The sequence below is a fragment of the Dicentrarchus labrax genome, unplaced genomic scaffold, assembly GCF_905237075.1.
Source record: "Dicentrarchus labrax unplaced genomic scaffold, dlabrax2021, whole genome shotgun sequence".
NCBI classification, from domain to species: Eukaryota; Metazoa; Chordata; class Actinopteri; family Moronidae; genus Dicentrarchus; species Dicentrarchus labrax.
The window spans coordinates 118,955-146,909 of record NW_026136719.1 but is presented as its reverse complement, the minus strand read 5'-3'; the positions used below and the strand labels follow the sequence as shown (position 1 = coordinate 146,909).

Below are 27,955 nucleotides of genomic sequence, written 5' to 3'. Positions count from 1 at the left end.
GTTTGTTTTTAGTCTTGTTCTTAACATCTCCATCATTATGGATGTTTTTAAAGTAGGCAGTCTGAATGTTAATGGTGCCAGAGAAATAAGAAAGAGAGCAGTAGTGTTTGAAATGAGTAAAATGAAACATATTGATGTTCTGTTTCTACAAGAAACTCACAGTGATGTTGGAAACGGGGCAGACTGGAGCAGAGAATGGGAAGGAGAACCGATTTTAAGCCATAACACCACCCTCAGTGGAGGAGTGGGCTTCCTGTTCTCCAGAGGTTTTACTCCAACCTCTCTGGAGGTCAGGCATGTTGTGGAGGGGAGGTGTCTTTCAGTCAGAGCTCGTTTTGAACATTTTAATGTGGTTTTTATCAACATTTATGCTCCAAACAACGGTGCAGAGAGGAAACACTTCTTTGAAAAGATGAGTGATATTTTAAACAGCTGTGGCCCGGAGGATTATTTATTCGTGGTTGGGGATTTTAATTGTACTGAAAATGAGATTTTAGATCGCAACCATGCAGAGCCTCATCCAGTATCCCAGCATGCCTTGAGGCAGCTGGTCTCCTCCCATGGCCTGGTGGACGTGTGGAGAAGGATGCACACAGGCTGCAGACAGTACACATGGTCCCACGTTAGAGAAAACAGAATCTCTTTGGCCAGACTTGATCGTTTTTATGTTTTTAAGCACAAAGTCGGTGTTATAAAGATGTGTAAGATTTTACCAGTTGGTTTTACTGATCATTCTTTGGTTTTATGTAACATTTTTATCAGAAACATTTTACCCAAAAGCGCCTATTGGCATTTTAACTCTGTTTTAACTGTTGATAAATCTTTCAGGAAGGCTTTAAGTTATTTTTGGAATGATTTTAGACAGAAAAAACTGAGTTTGTCAGTCTGAGGCAGTGGTGGGACCATGGGAAGGTTCAAATTAAACTTTTTTGTCAGCAGCACACGCTCAATGTCACACGCGACATCACCAGATCTATCAGAGATCTGGAGACTGATATTGTGGATCTCGAGTGTACAAGTGAGTCCACAGGAAATCGAGGATATATTGAAATCCTCAAGACTAAAAAGATGGCATTAGCCAACCTGCTGGACACTAAAGTACAAGGTGCGCTGGTCCGGTCCCGTATTCAAAATATCACAGAGATGGATGCTCCATCAAGTTTCGCCTATGAGGAATGTGACCTGGTGCAAAACTGTGTTTTTGTTTTTTTTTAAAGTTACGTTAATAATTACCTCAAATATTCTTGTATTTTTTATTTTATGGATTTTAAGTTTTAATATTACATCACAGCAGAAGTTTTGTACTGAACAGTTTGTTGAGTTGTGTTCATCTGTTCAGGTGAGGACACAATTACAACAACAACAACAACTGATAATGCTTCAACGGAACTAAAAGGTAATAACTCAACATTTTAATGTTTCTCTCTCACGCGTGCTCTCTCGCTCTCCCTCTCTCTTTCTTTCTCTCTCTCTCTAAAACTACTACTAAAAATGTCATTAAAACAGTAGTAAAGTAACCGGCTACGGTTAAAACAAGTTGTCTGTTGTCAATATAACAGTATTAACAAATTATTAAATATAATATATAATATATATAATATTAAAGGGGACATATTATGCAAAACCAACTTTTTAATCATTTGATTATGTACATTTGGGACTCTGGAGGGCCTATCAGCAGGCAAAGTGTGAAAAAAATGACTCAGTCATGTTTTTGTGGGCTGCCTCAGTCAGAATATAGGAGAGAAATCACAAAGCTTCAGAAGTGTGTAGTTTGTGACGTCACATGCTCTCCCTGTTGCCACCCACCTCTCTTTACTTCCTGTTGACTATCGGAGCTCCGCCATTGCTACTATAAAAGGCAAGCTAGCTGAGAACAAGCAAGTCCAGCCTGCAGCCTGCAGAAACATTTTACCCAAAAGCGCCTATTGGCATTTTAACTCTGTTTTAACTGTTGATAAATCTTTCAGGAAGGCTTTAAGTTATTTTTGGAATGATTTTAGACAGAAAAAACTGAGTTTGTCAGTCTGAGGCAGTGGTGGGACCATGGGAAGGTTCAAATTAAACTTTTTTGTCAGCAGCACACGCTCAATGTCACACGCGACATCACCAGATCTATCAGAGATCTGGAGACTGATATTGTGGATCTCGAGTGTACAAGTGAGTCCACAGGAAATCGAGGATATATTGAAATCCTCAAGACTAAAAAGATGGCAATAGCCAACCTGCTGGACACTACAGTACAGGGTGCGCTGGTCCGGTCCCGGATTCAAAATATCACAGAGATGGATGCTCCATCAAGTTTCGCCTATGAGGAATGTGACCTGGTGCAAAACTGTGTTTTTGTTTTTTTTTTTAAAGTTACGTTAATAATTACCTCAAATATTCTTGTATTTTTTATTTTATGGATTTTAAGTTTTAATATTACATCACAGCAGAAGTTTTGTACTGAACAGTTTGTTGAGTTGTGTTCATCTGTTCAGGTGAGGACACAACAACAACAACAACAAAACCAACAACAACAACAACAACTGAAAATGCGTCAATGGAACTAAAAGGTAATAACTCAACATTTTAATGTTTCTCTCTCACTCGTGCTCTCTCGCTCTCCCTCTCTCTTTCTTTCTCTCTCTCTCTAAAACTACTACTAAAAATGTCATTAAAACAGTAGTAAAGTAACCGGCTACGGTTAAAACAAGTTGTCTCTTGTCAATATAACAGTATTAACAAATTATTAAATATAATATATAATATATATAATATTAAAGGGGACATATTATGCAAAACCAACTTTTTAATCATTTGATTATGTACATTTGGGACTCTGGAGGGCCTATCAGCAGGCAAAGTGTGAAAAAAAATGACTCAGTCATGTTTTTGTGGGCTGCCTCAGTCAGAATATAGGAGAGAAATCACAAAGCTTCAGAAGTGTGTAGTTTGTGACGTCACATGCTCTCCCTGTTGCCACCCACCTCTCTTTACTTCCTGTTGACTATCGGAGCTCCGCCATTGCTACTATAAAAGGCAAGCTAGTGGAGAACAAGCAAGTCCAGCCTGCAGCCTGCAGAAACATTTTACCCAAAAGCGCCTATTGGCATTTTAACTCTGTTTTAACTGTTGATAAATCTTTCAGGGAGGCTTTAAGTTATTTTTGGAATGATTTTAGACAGAAAAAACTGAGTTTGTCAGTCTGAGGCAGTGGTGGGACCATGGGAAGGTTCAAATTAAACTTTTTGTCAGCAGCACACGCTCAATGTCACACGCGACATCACCAGATCTATCAGAGATCTGGAGACTGATATTGTGGATCTCGAGTGTACAAGTGAGTCCACAGGAAATCGAGGATATATTGAAATCCTCAAGACTAAAAAGATGGCATTAGCCAACCTGCTGGACACTAAAGTACAAGGTGCGCTGGTCCGGTCCCGGATTCAAAATATCACAGAGATGGATGCTCCATCAAGTTTCGCCTATGAGGAATGTGACCTGGTGCAAAACTGTGTTTTTTTTTTTTTTTTAAAGTTACGTTAATAATTACCTCAAATATTCTTGTATTTTTTATTTTATGGATTTTAAGTTTTAATATTACATCACAGCAGAAGTTTTGTACTGAACAGTTTGTTGAGTTGTGATCATCTGTTCAGGTGAGGACACAACAACAACAACAACAAAACCAACAACAACAACAACAACAACAACAACAACTGAAAATGCGTCAATGGAACTAAAAGGTAATAACTCAACATTTTAATGTTTCTCTCTCACTCGTGCTCTCTCGCTCTCCCTCTCTCTTTCTTTCTCTCTCTCTCTAAAACTACTACTAAAAATGTCATTAAAACATTAGTAAAGTAACTGGCTACGGTTAAAACAAGTTGTCTGTTGTCAATATAACAGTATTAACAAATTATTAAATATAATATATAATATATATAATATTAAAGGGGACATATTATGCAAAACCAACTTTTTAATCATTTGATTATGTACATTTGGGACTCTGGAGGGCCTATCAGCAGGCAAAGTGTGAAAAAAAATGACTCAGTCATGTTTTTGTGGGCTGCCTCAGTCAGAATATAGGAGAGAAATCACAAAGCTTCAGAAATGTGTAGTTTGTGACGTCACATGCTCTCCCTGTTGCCACCCACCTCTCTTTACTTCCTGTTGACTATCGGAGCTCCGCCATTGCTACTATAAAAGGCAAGCTAGCTGAGAACAAGCAAGTCCAGCCAGCAGCCTGCAGCCCAATGTCTGGGCAAAGGCCTCAGCAGACAAACTGTTCAGTCATTGGCTGCTCAGCCCAACACTAATTTACATATGTACATTTATGTAAATTTATGTAAATTATTTTTACGGCAATGTCCGACTGGAGTCAGAAAAACGGGAATGTGTGTGTGAACAACCTCGGTCAGTACAACAGTGGACTGACTGACAGACTGTTCCTGAAAGAGGGATTGTACCAACTGTCTGTGGAGAGACGGCAGAGGAAGTCACTGTAAGTATTTTTAAGAGTTTATACTTTGTTTTTCATTGTTCGTGTAACGCTAGCACATGCTAACCGCTGTTGTTAAATATTTGTTAAATGTTTGTTAAATGTTAAAAGATGAAGATGAAACTTATAAGGTGAAGTTAATGTATTAACCAGCTGGTGCAGATGTCTCCATATTCTCCCCTGCTGATATTTTTATAGAGATTCACACAAAGTTTATTATAAGTTTATACAGAGAATCACCGAGCTTCGTGCCGGAGGGGGGGGGGCTCTGTAACTCTGTTACTGTTGTGGGTTTTGTGTCGGGGGTAATTGGCTTTATGTTGGTCTGTATTTAGTTAAAGTGCTCAGTCAGTAATATGTTTGTGTCGCTGTTAGAAAGAACAGAAAACCTCCGAGTGAACAAACTGTAGCTGCTCATCAGCTGTTAGCTCGCTGAGCTAGCGCTAGCTTTGTTATTCCGGAGCCATTGTCCGCTCAGGTGTGTGTGTGTGTGTGTGTGTGTGTGTGTGTGTAGTGTTACTGTGTGTGTGTGTGTGTGTGTGTGTGTGTGTGTTAGTGTTACTGTGTGTGTGTGTGTGTGTGTGTGTGTAAATTTACCGGAGGTAAAGATAGAGCTACCGTGAGAGAGAAATAGTCAGACTGTGATCAAGCCTCCTTAGAAGCTAACAGAATACAGAGAGTGAGTTATGGTGATTATTGTGTAACTTTATACTGACGTGCTAACGTTATCTCAGCTAGCGCTAGCTTCGTTGTTTCTCTGCTTCGTTCAGGTGTGTGTGTGTGTGTGTGTGGGTGTTACTGTGTATGTGTGTGTGTGTTACTGTGTGTGTGTGTGTGTGTGTGTTACTGTGTGTGTGTGTGTGTGTGTGTTACTGTGTGTGTGTGTGTGTGTGTGTTACTGTGTATGTGTGTGTGTGTTACTGTGTGTGTGTGTGTGTTACTGTGTGTGTGTGTGTTACTCTGTGTGTGTGTGTGTGTGTGTGTTACACTGTGTGTGTGTGTGTGTGTGTGTGTGTGTGTTACTGTGTATGTGTGTGTGTGTGTGTGTGTGTGTATGTGTGTGTGTGTGTGTATGTGTGTGTGTGTGTGTGTGTGTGTGTGTGTGTGTGTGTGTGTGTGTGTGTGTGTGTTACTCTGTGTGTGTGTGTGTGTTACACTGTGTGTGTGTGTGTGTGTGTGTGTGTGTTACTGTGTGTGTGTGTGTGTGTGTGTGTGTGTGTGTGTGTGTGTGTGTGTGTGTTACTCTGTGTGTGTGTGTGTGTGTGTGTGTGTGTGTGTGTTACTCTGTGTGTGTGTGTGTGTTACTCTGTGTGTGTGTGTGTGTGTGTGTGTTACTCTGTGTGTGTGTGTGTGTGTGTGTGTGTGTGTGTGTGTACTCTGTGTGTGTGTGTGTGTTACTCTGTGTGTGTGTGTGTGTGTGTGTGTGTTACGTGTGTAAATGAACTTGATCAAGGTGCACCAGAGTTAACAATAGAGCTACAGTGAGAGAAATAGTCAAACTGCAGGGATTCATTAGTTTAGTATTACTGTGTAACTTTGATTAGCACCCAGCAGCTGGGGTTGCTCACTAGGTTGTTTTGTGGAGTCAAACCGACGAATAAAAGTTTTCTGATCTGTTTATTTAGCGTTACTGAAGTACTGCTATTACTGAGGATATAAGTGTAGGTCCAGTGTAACATCCTATACTCATATAATCTCCTGTTGTATTATAAACACTGAGGCTCACTGCTGAATGTCTGTTAGTGCACCGGGAACTTGTTACAACATCAGCTACAGTCAGTAAATGTCCTGTGTGTGTGTGCTGCCATTAGATAGACATTGTGTTGGTAACCTCAGACTGTTTCAACTACACATCACTACAGTTAGCTGCAACAAGGAACCTACCAGAGACACTGCTTATTATTTTATTTTATAACTTAGGACTACTGTGAGCCACAATGAGCTGTTGTACTTGTTTTATATTATACTGTATTATATTACACTGTGTATTAGATTATACTGTATTAGATTATACTGTATATTATATGCTGTCTTACAAGTAACACTGAATCTTCCATGTTTTACAGGTGACCTGATAAAGCTCAGGTGTTCCTGGACCCATCAGAGGACAGAGACAGCTGCAGCATCAGGACAGTCTGGGTATCCAAAGGAAGACTGATGAAGATGAACACTGACTGCAGAGCTCCATTACCAGCTCACACTTCAGTATACTAGAAACCATAAACCTTGATGGAGGACAGGATCTGCACAGTTTACATAAAAGTTATAGCTTTGTTACTTACAACATGTGTAACTGGAATATGAATGAAATATAAATAAAGTGTTTTACTTTTAAGAAGAGTTTTGGTCATTTTTAACTTCAGTAATAAGTGTGGTTTTATATAAATAACATGTTATTTCAGGTTTTATGAAGATTTCCTGGATGTACAAGACTTGAAAACCTGATTCGTGTAACATCTATCAGTATGAAAATGTGGAATTTAAACCTGTATTAATGACTGTAAGCAACACAATACATTACTGTCTCACATTCAAACTTTATTATGTTGGAAGATAAATGACATCATAATACAGTATATAATATAAATGATGGAATATTCAGTATACAGTATTTTTAATGGGGTTCAAACATAATTGCAGCTTTTACAAATATCTGAAGGTTAACTTTGGTAATAATGCTTTTAAGTTAAAATATCAGACTATGAAATATGGATACAGTACAAGTTACTTTATTAGATGAGTGATTCCTTCAGTTATGTTGACATGTTGTACAGGATAAAGTATTCCAGGTTTCTGTTTCCATGGTCTCAGTAAACTAATGTGTATAAAGAATATAACAGATGGGAGGTTACAGTAATCATTATACTATTACTCTGATTACTTTGGTACATTTACTGGCTGTTTCTTCACTAGAAACAACTGCTTGACTAATGTTGTTAATATTATGTAATATATAATATGTTTAACTTCACTGGGCTGTGTAGACTGTAGGTCACTGCTCACTGCTGTACCTGGAAAGACATAAAACACAGTGTTGGTTTTCATAGTTAAGGTATAAACACTAACATTATGTGATAGATAGAGGTTAAATATATATTTTTAGACAGGCGCTAAAACAGAGCGATTCAGACAGAGGCTGAAAAGAGGTGCTCAGCTGTAGGCAGTATGAGAGAAATAATGTGTTTTTGAACATTAAAACATCTAAACCTATTGTAGGAGAGCCACAAAATACAATTATGAACCTGAAAAAGGGGCATAATATGACTCCTTTAAAATGTATTAAAATTAAAATTAAATAGATAAAACTGTAAACGTGTGTGTGTGTGTGTGTGTGTGTGTATTAAAACAACAACAACTAAAACAATCAATTATTTTATACATTTATCTGAGTTTCCACTGGTTGTCCTCAGTTCGTGGCATGAGGAGACATATTTTGCTGCAATAATTTGACTTTTGGGCATTTCTCCCAGTAAATAGGGGAGTTTCTGTGTGTCTGATAATAATTTGAATTCGGGGTATATTTTGTAATGTTTGCGAATTGTTTTTCTCTTAAAGTTTTGAATTTAGGGCATGAGGTTAGAAAATGCAGCTCTGTCTCTACCTGTCCTCTGTCACACTGGGAGCAGAGTCTCTCCTGTTCTGGTAGCCAATTCTGTCTGTGGCGACCCTTTTCTATGGCCAGGCTGTGTTCACTCAGTCTGTACATTGTCAACATTTTTCTTAATTTAGGACATTTTATTGTGCTCAGGTAATTTGCCAGTTTGAATTCTCTTTTTAGGGTCAGATAACATTGTAATTTACTTTGTGTTTTGGTCGTTTCTTTCCAGCAATCAATATATTTTTCTTTTTGCTTGTTGATAATTTGGTTTGGTCTGATTGAGTTGGTGTTGCTGTCCTGAGGCTGTTGGGGACATGTTACTGCAGAGAGCCTCAGGACCAGCTGGCTGAGGGGACTCTTCTCTGGTTTCAGCTCCTGGTATGTTAGGGCTTTGTGATGGTATGTCTGGGGGTTAACTGATTTTAAGTGATTGTAAAATTTAATTGATCTTTTCTGTATTTTAAGTAGGAGGGGGTAATAGCCGAGCTCTGCTCTGCACAGATAATTTGGTGTTTTTCTCTGCACCTGCAGGATGCTCTTACAGAACTCGGTGTGGAAAGATTCTATGATTGTTTGGTCCCATTTGTCAAAATCATTATTTAGTTTTGGTCCCCAAATTTGGCTGCCATATATAATTATTGGTTCCAGTACAAATTGGAAAATTTTAAGCCAGATTTCGATTGGAATATAGATTTTATATATTTATTGCATAGAAAGCTCTCCTTGCTTTGTCCCTCAGATCTTTCACAGCCATGTTGAGGTTTCCTGTGTATGTAATGTTGAGGCCAAGGTAAGTGTAGTTTTTTGTATGTTGTAATTTAGTGGTGTCTAAATAGAAATGTGTGTAACCTGATTTCTGTATTGTTTTTGAAAGATCATTATCTTAGTCTTTGCTGTGTTTACTGTCAGGGCCCAGGTCTGACAAAATCTCTGCAGGAGATTAAGGTGCTGCTGCAAACCGTCTTTAGTAGGTGTAAGCAACACTAAGTCATCTGCATAGCAGACCTCTGATCTCTGTGTCGTTCAGGGTGAGGCCAGGTGCCGTGGAACGCTCTGGTTTGTTCGCTAATTCATTGATATATAGATTGAAGAGAATTGGACTGAGATTGCATCCCTGCCTCACTCCCCGGCCCTGAGAGAAGAACGCTGTTTGTTTGTTTCCAATCTTTGCGGCACAATCACTTTTTGTATACATGTTCTTAATCAGATCATATGTTTTTCCTCCAATGCCACTTTCAAGTAGCCTATAGAAAAGGCCCTTGTTGTAATGGCCGTGAGATTGGACCCAAGACTAGCACAGACTGAGACCAGCGTTGGCAAAGTTCGACAGTTTATTGACCAAGCAGGGTCGTAAAATCCACAGCAAGTACACAGGAACAATCCACAAAGCAAAACATTCTGACTTTCTAGTTGAGATCTCCAGGGAGGGAATCCAAGCAAACTGGAGACAGACGAGGGATGAGCAGGCAGAGGGGTCAGGGACAGAAGGCAGTTCAGGTTACCTGGGCAGGGACGACGAGGACGGGTCAAGGACAAGCAGGGTCGAAATCAAGGAAACAATCCGGAAAATACTGCGAGAGAGCTTTGCATGCTGCTAAAGACAATCTGGCAGAGACTGAGTGAACAGAGTGGGTTTAAACCAGGTGAGGGAACACAGGTGAAGGTGGTTGCACTGATGAGGTGAGAGTGGCAGGCAGGTGAACAGGAAAAGTACTGGCAGAACTGGCAGTAGGACGGAAAGCCAGGAACGGATCATGACACTTGTGCCTTTTTGAAGTCAACGAAACATGCATATACCTTTCTTTTCTTAATGTTTAATTCTTGATCAATTAAAATCTGGAGGGTAAATATATGGTCCGTTGTGCGGCAATTTGGCAAGAAGCCAATTTGGCATTCATGCAGAATATTGTGGCATCAAGAAAGTTGACAAGTCGTTTATTAATGATGTTGCAGAATATTTTTCCCAGGTTACTGGAGACACATATTCCTCTGTAGTTATTTGGATCATATTTATTTCTTGATTTATGAATTGGGGTTATTAAACCTTTGTTCCAGATGTCTGGAAAAGCTCCAGTTGACAGAATAGTGTCTCTCTCTCCTTCCCTCTCTCTCTCACTCTCTCGCTCACTCTCTCGCTCTCTCTCCCCCTCTCCGTCTCTCTCTCTCACCTCTCTGTCTTTACAGTTTTTTCCAATTGCTAAAACACAAATTTACAAACTAGGCTGGTTTTATCAAAATACTTAACACAATTCACAGAACCACACACCCAAACTGCAAAATACCTCATATATCCTGCAAAATGAAGCACTGCAACCAAAACTACATATAGCATTATCAAATCTAACTTTTGCACCAAATGGCACACACATTGATATTACCAGATTTTTGTCTAACCAACTACACACTGTTGGGCATAATGAAAAGCACTCTCATCTTTAGTAAACTTTCCCATAATACTAAAATAGTTCAAATTGTAGAAAATTCTTCAGATTGTTCACACAGAAATATTTGCAGATACACACACACACACACACACACACACACACACACGCTGTTGAAACATTTATTTTTTTAGTTTTCACCAAACAAGTCATTGCAACTTATGCACAGCAGATATATTTACATTTGCGTGAACAAAAATATGCTCAAGAAAATTTCAGGAAAACCTGTGGTCTTTTTATAGTGCTTACTTCCTGATTGAAGTGGTAACAATTAACCATTGAGGTGTTTGGCCAGGTGGCACATGTATAGGCCAATTAGCTCATGTAGTGTCATTTTGAATGGCAGTGTTTTGAAATGGCAAACATGTGACTTTCCAATCCAATCCACCTTTATTTGTTAAGCACTTTTAAAACAACCAAAGTTGACCAAAGTGCTGTACAGGAGAAAAAATAAGACATCATAAATGTAAACAGTGACGGTGTCAGATTGTTGTGTCTTATGCAGAGAACCGTGTTCAGTGCATTTTAAAAGTGCCATTTTGAATTGCAAAATGTGTGTAAAGCAGAAAATGTGTTTAGAGTTTTTGAGACTTGAGAAGAGGTTTTGCTCTCCGTGTGTCAGTTTAAATAATTGTGCTATGCATCTCATTTTAGTGTGTTAGCAATTGGAAAAAAAAATGTATTGGCAAGAGTGTAACAAAGACAACATCGTCAAAGCATTAATCAATTATAGAGTAAAGTGTGTGTGTTTCACAGAGATTGTGTAAGTGTGTGTTGACATTGATGTATGTGTTTGTTTGTGTGTTGATGTTGTTACTTGTGTGTGTGTGTTGCAGCACACATCGCACATAGCATCGTATACATATATAAGTATTAGTATTAAGTAGTTATATTAGCAAAATATAATCACTCAATTATTTAAAAATGTACAAACCATATATAAAAATTAATGATAGCAATAACAAAAATACATTGAATGAAATATATTAATATTGTAATATTACTTATAGGTCATCAATTAGGTAATTGCAGGAGGTGATACATTTTGCAACCATCTCTCTCTCTCTCTCTCTCTCTCTCTCTCTCTCTCTCTCTCTCTGTCGTTCTCTCACAACAATGCAAAAGCATTAAAATGTAAAGAGAATATAAAATATAATCCATGAAATCAAGTAAATATCTGAAGACAAAAAACTCTGTGTGTGTGTGTGTGTGTGTGTGTGTGTGTGTGTGTGTGTGTGTGTGTGTGTGTGTGTGTCAGAGATTGAGGAAGTGTGTGTGGGAAGTTGTTAGAGTCGTGTGTGTGTTAAGGGTTCTGTGCGTGTAGCATAGCATAGAATCATATACACATATAATCATGTTATAATAGCAAAATATAATCATTCAATTATTCTCATTATTCTATACTCACTCTCTGTCTCTCTCTCTCTCTCTCTCTCTCTCTCTCTCTCTTTCTCATTCAGTCTCAATCTGATCACTACATTCACAGTAAACAAAGAGCTTTTAGATACTGACAGTCACTTTGTGTTTCTGTTTTAAGTTGTTTGTGTTGTTTCATTAGTGAATGGTTGAATGTTCTGAGTTGCTCTACACAGCGGCTATTGAGGAATCACTATTTTCAAATGTTGCTTATATTTCTACCGACTCAATGACGGAAACAAATCTTTTTGAGAGAGATAGGTTGAACATATTTCCCAACCTACATAAAACGGATGTTTAAACTCTTGACAATCACATGTAATTCTCTTTTAGCTAAATGACTTTGAACAGAACAGACAGCTGCAGCCAAAATGCTGTTTGTGATGCCAACATGCTGATGTTATGTATAATACTAATAACATTGTCCTTCTGATTAGTTGACAATAACTTTCTTCACTGACATTATGTTTCTGTTGCACAGCTCGTACAGATTGTTCTGTTCTGAACTACATAATGTTGGTTATGCGTGTGGCTGAACTCCTCCTAATTACTGTGATTACTGTTCTTCTCATCAGAGCTCGAGGTGAGAACATTCAGACCAACATTTGTTTACACTGATTAACACAAACTGTAAGTTTAGAGCTGAAATGTTACTCTGTGCTTTATTTTCCAGGGAACCAGAGACCACCTGATGACAGCACTGTGAGTTGAGAATAAAAACTGAAGTGAACCCATGTGTAACAATAAAAATGTATATGAATGATCAGAGACTGTAAGTCAGTGTAAATGATGATAAGCTGCTGCTGGGAACTGTTCATGTTACTGTAAGGCAGGACTGTGAATGTCTCACTGTTTGTGTTTGTGCAGGTTTTAAACTCAGTAAGAAGCCGAGCAGTGAGGCGTTCAGGTCCAGCAGCCAGTCAGGTAAAGATCAGATCAGACAGTAACTGATGGTGTGTTCAGGTGTCAGATTATTTCTTATTTCCTTGTGTTACCTGTGGGTCAGTGATGTGAAAGGGTTTGTTTGTGTTGTGTTTCACAGGTGAATAATGATGAAGATGAAGACGATGGTGTGGTGAAATATGAAACCTTTGGAGAAACTTCTGCCTCCGTCAGACTCCACTGATCAACAACGTCCATATCAACGTCAACTCATCAGAGAAAAGTCTCATCGCTGTTAAATAACATCACATTTACATGAGTAGTTAAAGCTTTCAGATAACAAAAATCTTTTCTGAGTTTTGGACGACTGATTGTTTTTCTTTTTATTAACCAATGTGAGTAATGTGTGTTTTGTGTGCTAAGCTATTACTATTTTAGTCTGACGTAGGACAACAATATCCAGGTCTTGATTTCATCTCATATCAGGAAGCCTACGGTGAGTTTTATAAAATGTTTTTTCCTTCATCAGTTGTTAAAATCTTTATTTTCTGCAACCAGTTCAGAACACAGCAGCTTGAGTTCAGTTCAATGTCTCTGTTTACACAAGAACTCATTTTAAATCACCTCCATTCAGCATTATTATCATATTTGTTGGGCTGTGTATGAGTTTTGCTTGAAGCATATTCAACCTAATGGAGTCATTAAATGTTTTCTCTGTATTATATCTGATAACAATATAACCTGTAAATAAAGAAATGTTTAATTCTACCATTTAATTCTGTTTTTTGTGATTTCATGCAGTAACAGTGTCATAATGGGAAGTGAATCTTCTTTATAATGACTGCTGGCCTCTACTAGTGGTAAAACATCCCATTGTTGGGTTGAACAGCTCTTTTCTCACTAGACATTAAACAATGTCTTAATACAGATAGATAGATAGATAGATAGATAGATAGATAGATAGATAGATAGATAGATATAATTTTTGGATGCACATGGCCGCCTACTCTGACCTAAAATAAAGGGAAACACATTTTACATGTCTTTTTGTTTCACACGGTCCAACTAATCGTGTCTGCAGTGAGCATATTGCACGATAAACCTCCAAACCACAGGTGAAGTGATGTCAGAACAAACTCAGCCACACTGTCTAGTTGAACAATGTGTCTTTATGTCAAAACATGTCCTTTGAAAACAACATGAACATGTTTCTGAACCGAGCAGTGCACAACAAGCAGGCCCAACAGCCAGTACTGAACACCTGCCCATAATATCTGGACTGATTGGATTTAGAATTAAATTGTGTCAGTGACCCTAAACCTTCCAGCAAACCTTCCAAGTGTGTTTCTGATGTTTATCTGGTCATCATTAGAGGGTTGAACCACCAGAGCCCTGCTGCTGTTGTTAACCACATTCTCATGAAAACACTTCTCTTTCAGTGCTCAGAAAAACAACTAAAAAGACAGAATGAGGAACAAACAGATCTCAGACCACTAAAACATCATCTTATCTGTGTCCTTGCAACTGCTACAGTATCACCATAATGCACCATGGACATCAAGAGTCAAACTCTGGTGGACGAGGAGTTTGACTCTTCACCTGTCTGTTCATGTGTGCTGTTAAACATCATCATGACTCCTGTCTGTTTGCTAATAAACACTATCTAAATAAAACAAGATGCATCATTGCAAACATTTATCTTAACTAACAATCTTCACACATTAAACTTCCTCTTCTTCTTCTTCTTCTTCTCAGGAGGTGAAACACGTCATTGTCACAAATACACCGTGGGATTGGACACAGTGTGAACTTGAGACTCAGTATGAGTCTTAATATAGTTTGTTTGTTACAGCGTTAGATTGGCTCAGTGAATGAAAAAAAATATTCCTTTATTTATTTTATATCAGAGAAAACTACATTTTAAACATCTAAAATTAGAAATTGTAAATTTAAAGGTTTTGTCAGTTTGAACATATATAAGAAATTCAGAGATGAAAATCTAAATCAGACCAAACCTCACTATGAGGAAGTGACATCAAACTAACCACAGGAAGTAGATGCAGCGTCTCTCTACTGAAGCACTACTTTATAAACTCACACAGTTATGAGCATGAGAACAAGAGATAGAAGAAGGAGAGAGAGACAGAGAATCACGATGGTTGAGTTCAAATGGATTCAAATGTCTTTATTTCTGATAGCGCTGCTTCACTTTACAGGTAAGAACACATATATCACATATATTAAAACTATCTTTATCAATATTGTTAAAGATACTTCATTATCTACATTTTATTTATATAAGACAAGTAATAAACAAGTCACACTTAATGTTAACTTTACATATATTTTTCATGATTATGTCTTTTCTTTATAACAGCAGCAGCTGAAAAACTCCTCTCTGTCAGAGTTGGAGGTGACGTCACTTTACCTTGTGATAATGTGATTGATGGTCAGCAAAGATGTGAAAATACTACATGGCTGTTCAGTGCTTCAGGAAACACAACAGCGCTGTTTGAACTTGGACGGAACAAAAACTCTATATCAGACAGACTGAGTGTTACAGAGAACTGTTCTCTGGTTATAAAGAAGGTCACAGTCGAGGATGTTGGTCGTTACACCTGCAGACAGTTCAATGGAACAGGACAACAACAAGGTCCAGACTCTGAGGTTGATCTGTCTGTTATTACCAGTGAGTATTTACATCATAATGTTTTCAGCTCAAACTGTAATATTTTCAAACTAATGTTAATCATTTACAGAAGCCCTAAAGGGCCATGTATTCATACATTTTATTTCCTCCGTTTTCCCGTGATAACGAGTTAATTAATTTGAGGTACAGTGAAAGCAGGTACAAATGTGGAATTTTATTGTTGAATTTCTCCAAATTGGTAGTAAAATGCTTGATATTAAGTATGTTTTTTATTCATCATGGGCGCATGAAACACTTTAATGTAACATATTTTATTTTAAATGTTGGTTCGAATTACAGCTTACTGTTCTTAAAACCTTTATTTTGAAAACCGGAAGTGAATACGCTGTAAATTTAAGTGCGGCTGATTTGACCGCAGTTATCATATCACAGTCGTTATCTCGAGATCTCGAATTAATCAACTCGTTGTCACGGGAAAACTGAGGAAATAAAATGTATGAATACATGGCCCTTTAGGGCTTCCGTAATAATTACCTAAAACATATGTTCTTTTTATTTTACATATTTGAAGTTTTATTTAACATCCCAACACAAGTTTTGAACAGTTTGTTGAGTTTTGTTTATCTGTTCAGGTGAGGACACAACAACAACAACAACAACAACAACTGATAATGCTTCAACAGAACTAAAAGGTAATGACTCAATATTTTAATGTTTCTCTCTTGTGCTCTCTCTCTCTCTCTCTCTCTCTCTCTCTCTCTCTCTCTCTCTCTCTCTCTCTCTCTCTCTCTCTCTCTCTCTCTCTCTCTCTCTCTCTCTCTCTCTCTCTCTCTCTCTCTCTCTCTCTCTCTCTCTCTCTCTCTCTCTCTCTCAGAATGAGTATTGTTATATATAGTATATCAAAGTTGGCCCCTCCTCCCCCGGTTCAACAGAAGTTCACACTGGAGCTTCCTCTTAGATGACTCTTACTATCTGTTTACAAGCTGTTATTGGCTGGGAGTGTAGCAAGCCGTGCTACAGACGGGGTTCCCCAGCACACAAAACTCCCGGACCAGACTGTCGGTTCACACAACTCTTTATTTAAGGCACAAAATGCAGCTGCACCGCTGCTCGGCAGCTTCCGCCCAGAGGCCTGTCTTTCGGTGCGTGTCTCCCCCGGATCCAGCACACTACTGCCAAGATAAAAGGTAGAGTCATCAGACAATCATTGGCAGGTGAGGTAATCAACTCACCTGGTGCCACTCTCCCAGGCCTTCCCCACACCTCTCCCTCCTGCAGCTGAGCGCGAACCACGCCCACCTCCACATACCCCCACCGCCCGGATTTAGGCCGGGCGCCATCCGGCCTAACCTACTCCCCCCCTCCCCATAGGAGCGGGAGAGAAAGTCGGCCACGGCCATCTGCGCCCGGTCTATGGACCACCCTGAATTTAAACGGCTGTAAGGCCAGATACCACCGAGTGATCCGGGCGTTGGCATCTTTCATGCGGTGGAGCCACTGGAGGGGGGCATGGTCCGAACAGAGGGGTGAACGAGCGCCCCAGCAGGTAATAACGCAGAGCCTCGACCGCCCACCGGATCGCCAAGCACTCCTTCTCGATCGTGCTATACTGAGACTCCCTCTCCGACAGCTTCCGGCTGATGTATAACACCGGGCGGTCGACATCCTGCACCTGCTGGGACAGAACGGCCCCCAGCCCTCTGTTCGAAGCGTCAGTCTGCAGGATAAAGGGGAGAGAGAAGGTAGGTGTGTGAAGAAGAGGCTTCCCACAGAGGGTTTGTTTTACCTTCTCAAACGCCAGCTGACACTGCTCCGTCCACTGGACCGGATCTGAGGCACCCTTTCGAGTGAGGTCGGTCAGGGGGCTGGTCAAGTCTGCAAAGTGCGGAATGAACCGCCGGTAATAACCTGCCAGCCCCAGGAACCGCCTGGTCTTGGGCCGTGGGCTGGCTGCAATTGCTGCTGTCTTGTCTACCTGAGGACGCACCTGCCCACTGCCCAAGTGGTACCCCAAATACCGTACCTCCCTCCGTCCAACTGCACACTTCTTCGGGTTGGCAGTGAGCCCCGCCTGCCTCAGTGACTCGAGCACCGCCGCCACACTCTGCACATGCTCCCACCAGCTGTTACTATGGATGATAACGTCATCCAAGTAGGCGGCCGCATACGCAGAGTGCGGACGCAGGACCCGGTCCATGAGACGCTGGAAAGTGGCTGGGGCCCCAAACAACCCGAAAGGAAGTGTGACAAATTGGTACAATCCATACGGAGTGGAGAAGGCCGTTTTTTCCTTAGACTCTGGAGACAAGGGAATCTGCCAATAGCCCTTGGTTAAATCCAGTGTCGTGAAAAAGCGAGCAGTGCCTAACCGATCCAGGAGCTCGTCGACCCGAGGCATCGGATAGGCATCAAACCGTGACACATCATTCACCTTGCGATAGTCCACGCAGAACCGAATAGACCCATCCTTCTTAAGTACCAGAACAATGGGGCTACACCAGGCACTGTTGGACTCTTCTATTACCCCCATCTCCAGCATGGCCTTCAATTCCTTCTGAACCACCTTTCTTTTGTGTTCAGGTAACCGATAGGGCCGTGAACGCACTGTCACGCCCGGGTGAGTCTCAACATGATGCTGTATGAGATTTGTGCGTCCTGGCAGGGGGGAGAACACGTCAGCAAAACGCTGTTGCAACGCGGCAACGTCTGCTCTCTGGGACGGTGTGAGATGGTCATCACAATGGAGTGAGGCAGGATTGGTGGAATTTGGGACCTCAGGCCCCAACTCATCTCTCTCTTTCACCGTGGTCACCAGAGAAACAGGCTCCGCCTCTCTCCACGCTTTAAGGAGATTGAGATGGTAAATCTGTGCTGCACCTCCCCTGTCAGAACGCCCAACCTCATAATCGACATCACCCACTCGCCGTGTGACCACGAAGGGCCCTTGCCACTTGGCGAGTAATTTAGAGCTGGAAGAAGGGAGTAATACAAGTACTTTGTCTCCCGGTGCAAATTGTCTGAGCCTAGTTCCTCTGTTGTACAGGCGCTGTTGACGCTCCTGGGCCCTGAGCAAATTCTCCCGTGACAACCGGCCCAATGTGTGGAGTTTTGCTCTCAGGTCCAGGACGTACTGAACCTCATTTTTACTTGGGCTCGGACCCTCCTCCCAGCTTTCTTTAACAAGGTCCAGAACCCCCGTGGTGTCCTGCCAAACAGCAGTTCAAAGGGAGAAAATCCCGTTGAGGCCTGGGGCACCTCACGCACTGCAAACAACAGAGGATCTAGCCACCTATCCCAATTACGGCCGTCATCGTGCACAAACTTACGGATCATGGACTTCAGGGTTTTGTTCAGACGCTCGACATGGCCGTCGGTCTGAGGGTGGTACACACTAGTCCGAATTGACCTGATGCCCAATAACCCATAAAGTTCCCGGAGTGTACGTGACATAAACGAGGTGCCCTGGTCCGTTAGGATTTCTTTTGGGATCCCAACTCGGGAGATGACCTGGAACAGTGCCTGTGCCACACTCTTTGCAGAGATTGTGCGCAGAGGCACTGCTTCCGGATATCGGGTTGCATAATCCACTAGGACTAATACAAAGCGATATCCTCGTGCGCTCCGGTGAAATGGCCCGATGAGGTCCATGCCAATACGCTCAAATGGAACCTCCATGAGTGGTAATGGGCGCAAAGGCGCTCTCGGGATGGCCGGTTGGTTAACCAACTGACATTCCGGGCAAGATGCACACCAGCGGCGTACATCTGCCCTAATGCCAGGCCAATAGAATCGGGCCATTATCCGGTTAAGTGTCTTCTCATACCCCATATGCCCCGCCATTGGGTTATAATGAGCCGCCTGGAAAACTGTTTCCCGGCGGCTTTCCGGCACCAACAACTGGGTGATTTCCTCTCCTGACTGAGTGTCACGACTCACTCTGTATAACCTGTCCCTAACCAATGCAAAATGCGGATATGTCTGCGCTGCGTCAGGGTGCACCAACTGACCATCAATTTTTATCACTTGGTCAAAGGCAAAGCGTAGAGTATTGTCGCGAGACTGCTCGAGTGGAAAATCTTCCGTGGAGCGCAACATGGGGACCTGTGGAGCCTCTGGCGGAGGCACCACCGATCCCTCCTCCCCCTCTGCAGCGTCGGACAACCTCGCGTCACCACTGAGCACAGCGCACATATCCCATGTCCCTACCGGCCGTGAACGCACCCCCGCACACTGCCCCACTAATCGATTAAACCCAGGCCAATCCGTGCCCAAAATCAGGGGGTGCGTCAGGCGGGAACTAACCGCAGCCTTAACAATATGCTTTTTACCCATATATCTAATTTCCACGGGTACAACCGGGTATCTGTGAATATCCCCATGTACACATCTAATGTCCACCCACGATGCCTCTACCAAAGCCCCGGGTCGAACCAGGTGCTGATGAATTATAGACTGCGTGCAGCCCGAATCCACCATTGCCTGATGTATACCCCCTTGGATCCTTACCGGGACGCTGTATGTCCCTCCTGGACCGGGGGAGGGTGTTGGTGGGCCAGCAACCCGGACCACTTGTCCGACTTCCATGAGAGGGCACTCCCTGCGGAAATGCCCGGGCTGCCCGCACCGCCAACACTCCTGCCCTGACGCCTGAGGAACCCTCTGTGGGCCGAGAGCGGCACCCGTAGCGGCTGGACCCTGGGAAGGAGAGAGAGAAGAGGTTTGGTTACTGCGTGGCAGAGGGAGAGGCCGGGCAACAGTTTCCAGTCGGGGGGTAAGCGGGGGTGGGGGTCTCCTGCGGGGCGCCGGCACGGGTCGGGCGGGTGCAGAGGGCCGCCTCTCCGGAGCTCGGTCCCCACCGTGGACAGCCAGATGATCCTCGGCGAGGGTGATGGCGGCCTCCAAATCCGCCGGTCGGTGGCACCGCACCCACTCCGCGGTCCCGGTCGGGAGCCCCTCCACAAACTGCTCCAGCACCACCAGCTCCAGCATCAGCCTCTCACCGCTGGATCCCCCGGCTGCAGCCACCTGGTGGCAGCGTCCTTCAGCTGCTGCGCAAAGACGAATGGACGGTCAGAGGATCCCAGTGTGGCGGACCGGAACCGGCGGCGGTGATCCTCGGGGGAAAAACCCATCCTGTCTAGGATGGCTCTTTTGACGATCCGGAACTCCCCCCGAGCAGAAGCTGGCAGGCCGAGCGCCGCAGTCTGGGACTCTCCCGACAGCAGGGGAAGCAGGCGCACGGCCCACTCCGCCGCCGGCCAGCCACAGGCCTCCGCCGTCGCCTCAAACATTTCGAGGAAGGTTTGGGGGTCATCCGCCGCTGTCATCTGGTGCATGGTGATGCCGGAAAAGGAGGAGCATGGAGGGGATGGAGACTGTGCCCCCGACCGGGCCAGCAGTCCCTCCAGCAGCTGGTTCTGCTTCCCCGCCTGGTTCTGGAGTGCCTCCAGATGCCGTCTATTTGTTGCCGTCTGCTGGCTGTGTATTGCCGTGATCTGCCCCAGCATCTCTCCCAGCAGTGTGATCAGCTGTGATGGCTGCTCCGTAGGCGGCTGCGGAGGTGGCTGCTGTGGAGGCTGCTGCATGGGCGGTAGTGGATCGGACATTTCCGTGTGCTGCCCCACGTTGGGCGCCAGTGTAGCAAGCCGTGCTACAGACGGGGTTCCCCAGCACACAAAACTCCCGGACCAGACTGTCGGTTCACACAACTCTTTATTTAAGGCACAAAATGCAGCTGCACCGCTGCTCGGCAGCTTCCGCCCAGAGGCCTGTCTTTCGGTGCGTGTCTCCCCGGATCCAGCACACTACTGCCAAGATAAAAGGTAGAGTCATCAGACAATCATTGGCAGGTGAGGTAATCAACTCACCTGGTGCCACTCTCCCAGGCCTTCCCCACACCTCTCCCTCCTGCAGCTGAGCGCGAACCACGCCCACCTCCACAGGGAGGAAAATATATTATTATATATTTTTACATAAGTCTGTACATTGTTTTTAAGAAAAATCCTTCTCATTATGCTTTTAACAACATGCCTCAAACTACGGTTGAAAGCTCTGGGAAGAACTATAAAAGGACCTTGAGTTCAGTGGTGTTTTAATGTTTGTTTTATGAAAGTAGTTGAAGAAAATGGTCTTAATTGATGCAGTTGTTACACTCACAGTGTTAGATCCATTAAAACTATCAACTGAGTTTAGTCATATTTAAAATGAAATTGTCTTCACTTTTAGCTAAATGATTTTTAATGAACTGGAACCTGCAGCCAAAAGGCTTCAAATATTTTCATTATCTTCCCAGGTTGGTGGTGGGTGTTCCTCATTGTGGCTGTGGTTTTAGCTGCACTTTTAATAATAGTTGTGAAAGTCATCAGATGGAAGAGAACTAAAGGTGAGAGCACAGATTAAACTTTCATAAACAAGAAGTTTTAATGAAACTGGATTTTCTCTTTGGGAACTAAAGTCGACTCTTTTTTGTCTTTTAAGGGAAGAAAACACGGATGAATGACAATGTTGTAAGTTATTCACACTACATTTTGATTCTGAGAAAGGATAAGATAAGATAAACAGTACTGACTGTGTTTTGGTTGCAGCAGCAAAGGTCAAGGCAACAACAGAGTTGAATCAACTCCTCTCTGACACACTGTCAACACAAACTGAACATTATAAGCTTCATAGAGACAGTATTTGTGCTGGTTGTGTTAGATTGCATCTCAAGTCAAATTGAATTCATCCACTGGACTGAAGTTGTAGATCTGAAGATGTTCTGACACTCCCATCACACTACCTGTACCTGAATCCTGCACAGATATACTGCACACATTGTACAGGAGCTGTTTGTATTGTACCCTGACAACATGTGCATCAACTGAACTGTAAGATGCTTCTTGTGTTTGTCCAGGGACTGACCTCAAACCCTGCAGTGACTCAGTCTGCTCCAGAAACCAGTCAGGACACAGTGAGATCACACACTACACCCAGTACAAAGTTACACTCTCTGAAATATAACTGTATTTTACATTCTGTACAGTACTGAGAGTGTGAGAATGTGCAGTAAAGATAAAAAGGGAAGTTAGATGATGCAACTGGACTACAGCAGAAGAGAACATGAGTGTCAAACTGGGTTTTAAAACCAGAGGTCAGAGGTCAAACCACCACAAATAAACTACTGTACAACATTTTGAGACATTATTTTAAAGAGACATAACATGACCTCTTTGGCAGAAGTCAATTTAAAATGCTGACTCTGATAAAACAGAATGGAATAAAGTTAGAAGTGTGAGTCAGTATGAATCCACATGTTACTGAGCAGCCATGATGTTGTCTTCTCTGTGTAGGCTGATCCTGAAGATGGTGTTTCCTACGCCTCCATCAGCTTCACCAAGAAGACCAACAGTAAAGGCCGGGTAAGCTGTCTGTTTGGTTATAGTGATGATGGTAGTGAATGAAAACACTTTTCATGTAATAAAAACAGGAAAGATTCTTTATTTTACCATTAAAGCTCAGGTCTACATGGAAGGATTGTAAAATCAGTGTGTCCAACACTTTGGTCCAGAACTAAATATCTCAACAACTACGGGCCAGAGGTGTTCAGGACATGTTTGTACAAATTAAAGATTTGTACAAACAAATCTTTAATACCAAATCTTCAAACTGAACTGACTTTACTGAATCACTGTTTGTGGCTGGATATCAGAATGTTGCATCATTCTGTGTCATTTAATGCTGTGTAATTTATTATGTTGTGTTGTTTGTGTCTTGTTCTCCAGGTTCGGGATAAAGACGATGATGATGATGATGAAGCAGTGACCTACGTCACTGTGAAAGCTTCCTCTTCTTCTGCTGGAGCCTCTGCTGATCCCAGCAACCTCTACGCCACCGTCAACAAACCAAACAAATAAGAGACCACAGTATAGTTACAGCTCATATCATCACACTTATTTTACATTGATAACTGATACTGATAAATGTTTGACTGTGTTTCTGTATTAGATGATCATTTTAAGGATTTATTGCTGTAAAAAGCCTTTTTGTCCAGAAGGGGCAGTAGTAGGTTAACTAGTAGCACAATGTGAAAAGCAGAAGCAAAAACCAGTGGAGAAAGACAATCTTTGACTTCAGTCCAAGTAATAATACCACAGTGTGCAAATACTCCTATAACAGTCCTGCATTCACACCTTACTTCAGTATAAGCATAAATATTATCAGCAACATATACTTCAAAGGTAATACATTATACAGTAAAATTGTCTCTGTCAGTGTTTAACTATTATATATTATTATATTTGTGAATAACATAACTGCTTCATTAATGTGTGTGATGCTTTTTACTGGTGTAGATATTTCAGGTTGTGCTCATTTTAACCCTTTTATATAATGTTGGCTAGTTTAATCTACAGCAATGCATCACATCATATTCTATAAATTCATCATATGTTTATATTGTGTTTTTCTTGATGAACTCTGTTTTAGTGTTCACTGTTATTTTTGTATCACCTGTTATTGTTTGATATTCAGTAATTTTAACATCTATATCTCTGTTCAGGATCTTCATGATGTTCTGGTATGAAAGTAATTAAAGCAAACTAAGTGGAAGTGGGACAACGCTCATCTTGACTAAGTCACTTTTTTTGCAGGGGGGGGGGGGGTTATTGCATTTAAGGGATAGTAACAGCAAGGGAGGAGGTAGACAGAGAGAGAGGGGGAATGACACAAAGCAAAGGGCCACAGTTCAGACCCGAACCCATGGCCGCTGCAGCAAGGACTCAGCCTTAGTTTCATTGAACTGAACCACTCTGTCAAGAAAACCAACATATCAGCACTAAGAAAGGTTCAGATATGTTATATAATGATAAACCATCTCAATGAATCATCCAATAATATATTACTGGAACTATAATAATGTTTGGGAGGGTGGGAAAGTGCCACAAAGCTGGAAGGAGCCTGTTATATTTCCAATATGCAAACCTGAAATTATTGACCAATTGCTTTAACATTCAACATCATGAAGAAAATGATCAATGAAATGTTAACTTGTTATATGAGTTTATGCATAGGTGCATTAAAAACAAACCCTACTTTACAGTGAAAATGGGATGAATGCCACTAAAATTGAGAAGGATACAATTATCATTTAATTACTGGGTTAACTTACCATAGTGAAGATCACCCAACGCAAGACACTTTAAAACCTTGTTGGGAAAAGGAGGAAGACAAAAAGCTTTGGATGGACAGAGAGACGAAAAGCAACAGAGCTCCAAATAGCTCAGTTAAACATTAGTCCAACAGTATTGCATTCGTGATACTTCCTTATACCACAGTTGATTTTACATTATAAGAAATAAGAAACAAGGATAGGGAGTTTATTTTTAATGCCATACCATACAGGCATATGTCCTATTGAAAGTTGCATCCAGATTTATTATGCACCCACAACTTTAGTTAATGAAATAGGGATTGTATTTATTGTTCCAAAGTTTCATCTGAAAATATGGAAAAATATCAGTGTTGAATTATCAGTTCGAACAGAAGAAATGTAATTTTGCTGGCACTGCAGTGGACAAAGGATGCAAGACCACTGAGAACAATCATTTGTTCAGATTCAAGTTCATCACCACTAAATCTACACACTGGTTCTTAATGTAAATAGTCCTCAAAGTTGATGTGTTAGAAGCAGGAAAAATGGGCAGCGTGAGGATTTGAGCGACTTTGACAAGGGCCACATTGTGATGGCTAGACGACTGGGTCAGAGCATCTCCAAAACTGCAGCTCTGTGGGGTGTTCCCTCTGCAGTGGTCAGTACCTATCAAAAGTATATATTGAATGAATCTGACGTCATCGAGGCACTGGTGCCATCTTATGTTTTAGATGTGTAATATTTTTACCATGTACCTTCAAGACAGTCAAGTCATGCCCATTCAAGCTGGAAGGGCACATCCCCCATCAGATTTTTGATATCTTGATTTTATTTAATTTTTTCATTGTCATTATTATTTTGATTGTGATTATTAAATACTGTATCAAAATGAAGACACTGATTTGGTGAAAACGCTTCCTAATCCTCTCTGACTGATGCTCTTTTAGTAATCATCATGTATTTGTAGCATTTTACACACATGAAACTAAATTTCTCCTCTGCATTTGACCCATCCTAAATACATTAGGAGCTGTGGGCAGCCGTAAGCACCTGGGGAAGCAGTTAGGGGTTAGGTGCCTTGCTCAAGGGCACCTCGGCAGAGCACAGGAGGTGGAACTGGCATCTCTCCAGCTGCCAGTTCACTCCATACTGTGATCCATGCTGGACTCGAGTTCCCAAGCCAAGTCCCTACAGAATGAGTTACTGCCACCCATGACATGTGAAACATGAGACGCTACGTTTGCCAAAAAGGAAAGTTCGATGAGGCTATGAGTTGCCCTGGTCACCGGACGTCTCCCTTCATAAAAAAGCAGAATATTGAGTTATATCCAACCAGTCTGATGTGTGTACAGCTCTGTATGTTTATATTGTAGCAGCCTTCTGTCATTTTCAGGGAATTTAATGAATTCAGATGCTGCAGGGACTTTATGAACTGAAGGAGAAGCTTTTTAAACAATATAAAGCAGTTATGGACAGCAAATACTGTAAGAATCACCCACATCAATTCATATATCAGCGACTGATTTACTGACTGTCCTGCTTTAACCACATTAAACCTTATGCTGCGTCCTATGCATTGTGTTTGAACATACAGCTACAGTACAGTAACAGCGTGAATATTGGCACACACTCACCAGGATGTTAATTATCTCTTCATTAGTTAGGATTGCTTCTTACAGATACCGTGCAGGCTCACTCAGTCCCACACTTCTTGCAGTAACGTCCTTATGGAATAATATTAGGCCGGTATCGAAAACACAAGATGGTGCAGTGCCTTAATCACGTGACATTTCATTCCATGTATTTAAAGTTTCTGGAAATTATATATATTTATGAAATTTAAATAAATATAGAATTAAACTTTAAAAACTGTACATATTTCATGTCTATGTTGTTGAGCTTATTCTGTGTTTGTACATAAAATGTAAAACCGGGATCAAATTCCTTGTATGTCTGCACATACCTGACCAATAAAAGAGATTCAGATTCAGATTCAGATTCAGATACCAGTTGGTGGCAGCAATGCACCAATTCTTTGTTTGCCAACCACCTGGAGGAGGAGGAGAAGGAGGAGCTCAGAGCAGCCAGCTAAAGAGAGTCAGGACCTGCGGAGACGTCTACACCAGTGTGGATCAACAGAAACCCAGTTAGCGAGACGACGGTGCCAGCCAGCCAGCAGAAAGGTTCAGAGTGTTAGGACGCCACACAGGGGCAGAGTGAGGAGCTCTGTCTGTCTGTGTGAGAACCTTTGGGGTACTCTGGAACACTCTGGCCCGAGAGACCTGAAGTTAATGGTTGTACAGTACTGAACTCCTGCCCATAATATTTGGACCTTCAGTCTCCTCTGATTCTAGTATTGGACATTGTATTTCCCCCTGTTCTCTTCCCTTTTTTCTGGTTATATATTTGTAATTCTTTTAGCCAGTGTTTTGACCTGAAATGCATGAAGGACTCATTTTAAAGTATTGTGCTTTTAAGTATTCTACTCTGCTTTTAATTAGGAGTTATATTTGAGCCCATAGAAGTTGCTGTATGTCCTTGCCGAAGTAACACAATAAAGTTCTCCTGTACTGTCCTGCTAATAACGTTTGTGACTCTGTGGTTATACACAGTATTACTCACCAACTGACTGTGGACTGTCTGTTCCTGTGAGCCTCGTGTGTTTCTGATGTGTGTGTGTGGTCATCATTAGAGGGTTGAACCACCAGAGCTCTGCTGCTGTTGTTAACCACATTCTCATCAAATAACTTCCCCTCCTCCTTCAGTTCTCAGGGAAAAAAAGACAGAACAAGGAACCAACAGGTGTCAGACCACTAAAACATCATCTCATCTGTGTCCTTGCAGCTGCTACAGTATCACCATATTGCAGCATGGACATCAAGAGTCAAACTCTGGAGGACGAGGAGTTTGACTCTTCACCTGTCTGTTCATGTGTGCTGTTAAACATCATCATGACTCCTGTCTGTTTGCTAATAAACACTATCTAAATAAAACAAGATGCAAACATTTATCTTAACTAACAATCTTCACACATTAAACTTCCTCTTCTGGGGAGGAGGAGGAGGTCAAACACGTCATTGTCACAAATACACCGTGGGAATGGACACAGTGTGAACTTGAGACTCAGTATGAGTCTTAGTATAGTTTGTTTGTTACAGCGTTAGATTGGCTCAGTGAATGAAGAAACATATTTATTTCCTCTGAGAGAAAACTACATTTACAAAATGTAACAGTGAAAATTTTGTTTTTGGAAGTTTGAACATAAATAAGAAATTCAGAGACAAACATCGTCACTTTGAGGAAGTGACATCATACTAACCACAGGAAGTAGATGCAGCCTCTCTCTACTGAA

At 41.7% G+C, this 27,955-nt stretch overlaps 1 protein-coding gene across 1 annotated transcript in view; it reads left to right on the top strand.

Annotated features, from left to right (window-relative positions):
• LOC127351852 (uncharacterized) overlaps nt 1-24,077 on the top strand; it is a 54,659-nt gene extending 30,582 nt beyond the window's left edge. The window contains exons 7-13 of the mRNA XM_051379811.1: nt 3,645-3,731; nt 16,109-16,168; nt 21,769-21,858; nt 21,954-21,982; nt 22,369-22,425; nt 22,805-22,873; nt 23,237-24,077. Of these exons, the coding sequence (XP_051235771.1) occupies nt 3,645-3,731; nt 16,109-16,168; nt 21,769-21,858; nt 21,954-21,982; nt 22,369-22,425; nt 22,805-22,873; nt 23,237-23,368 (524 nt within the window). The 3' untranslated portion in view covers nt 23,369-24,077. The remainder of the gene's footprint in view (nt 1-3,644; nt 3,732-16,108; nt 16,169-21,768; nt 21,859-21,953; nt 21,983-22,368; nt 22,426-22,804; nt 22,874-23,236) is intronic.
• The last annotated feature ends 3,878 nt before the right edge of the window (nt 24,078-27,955 follow it).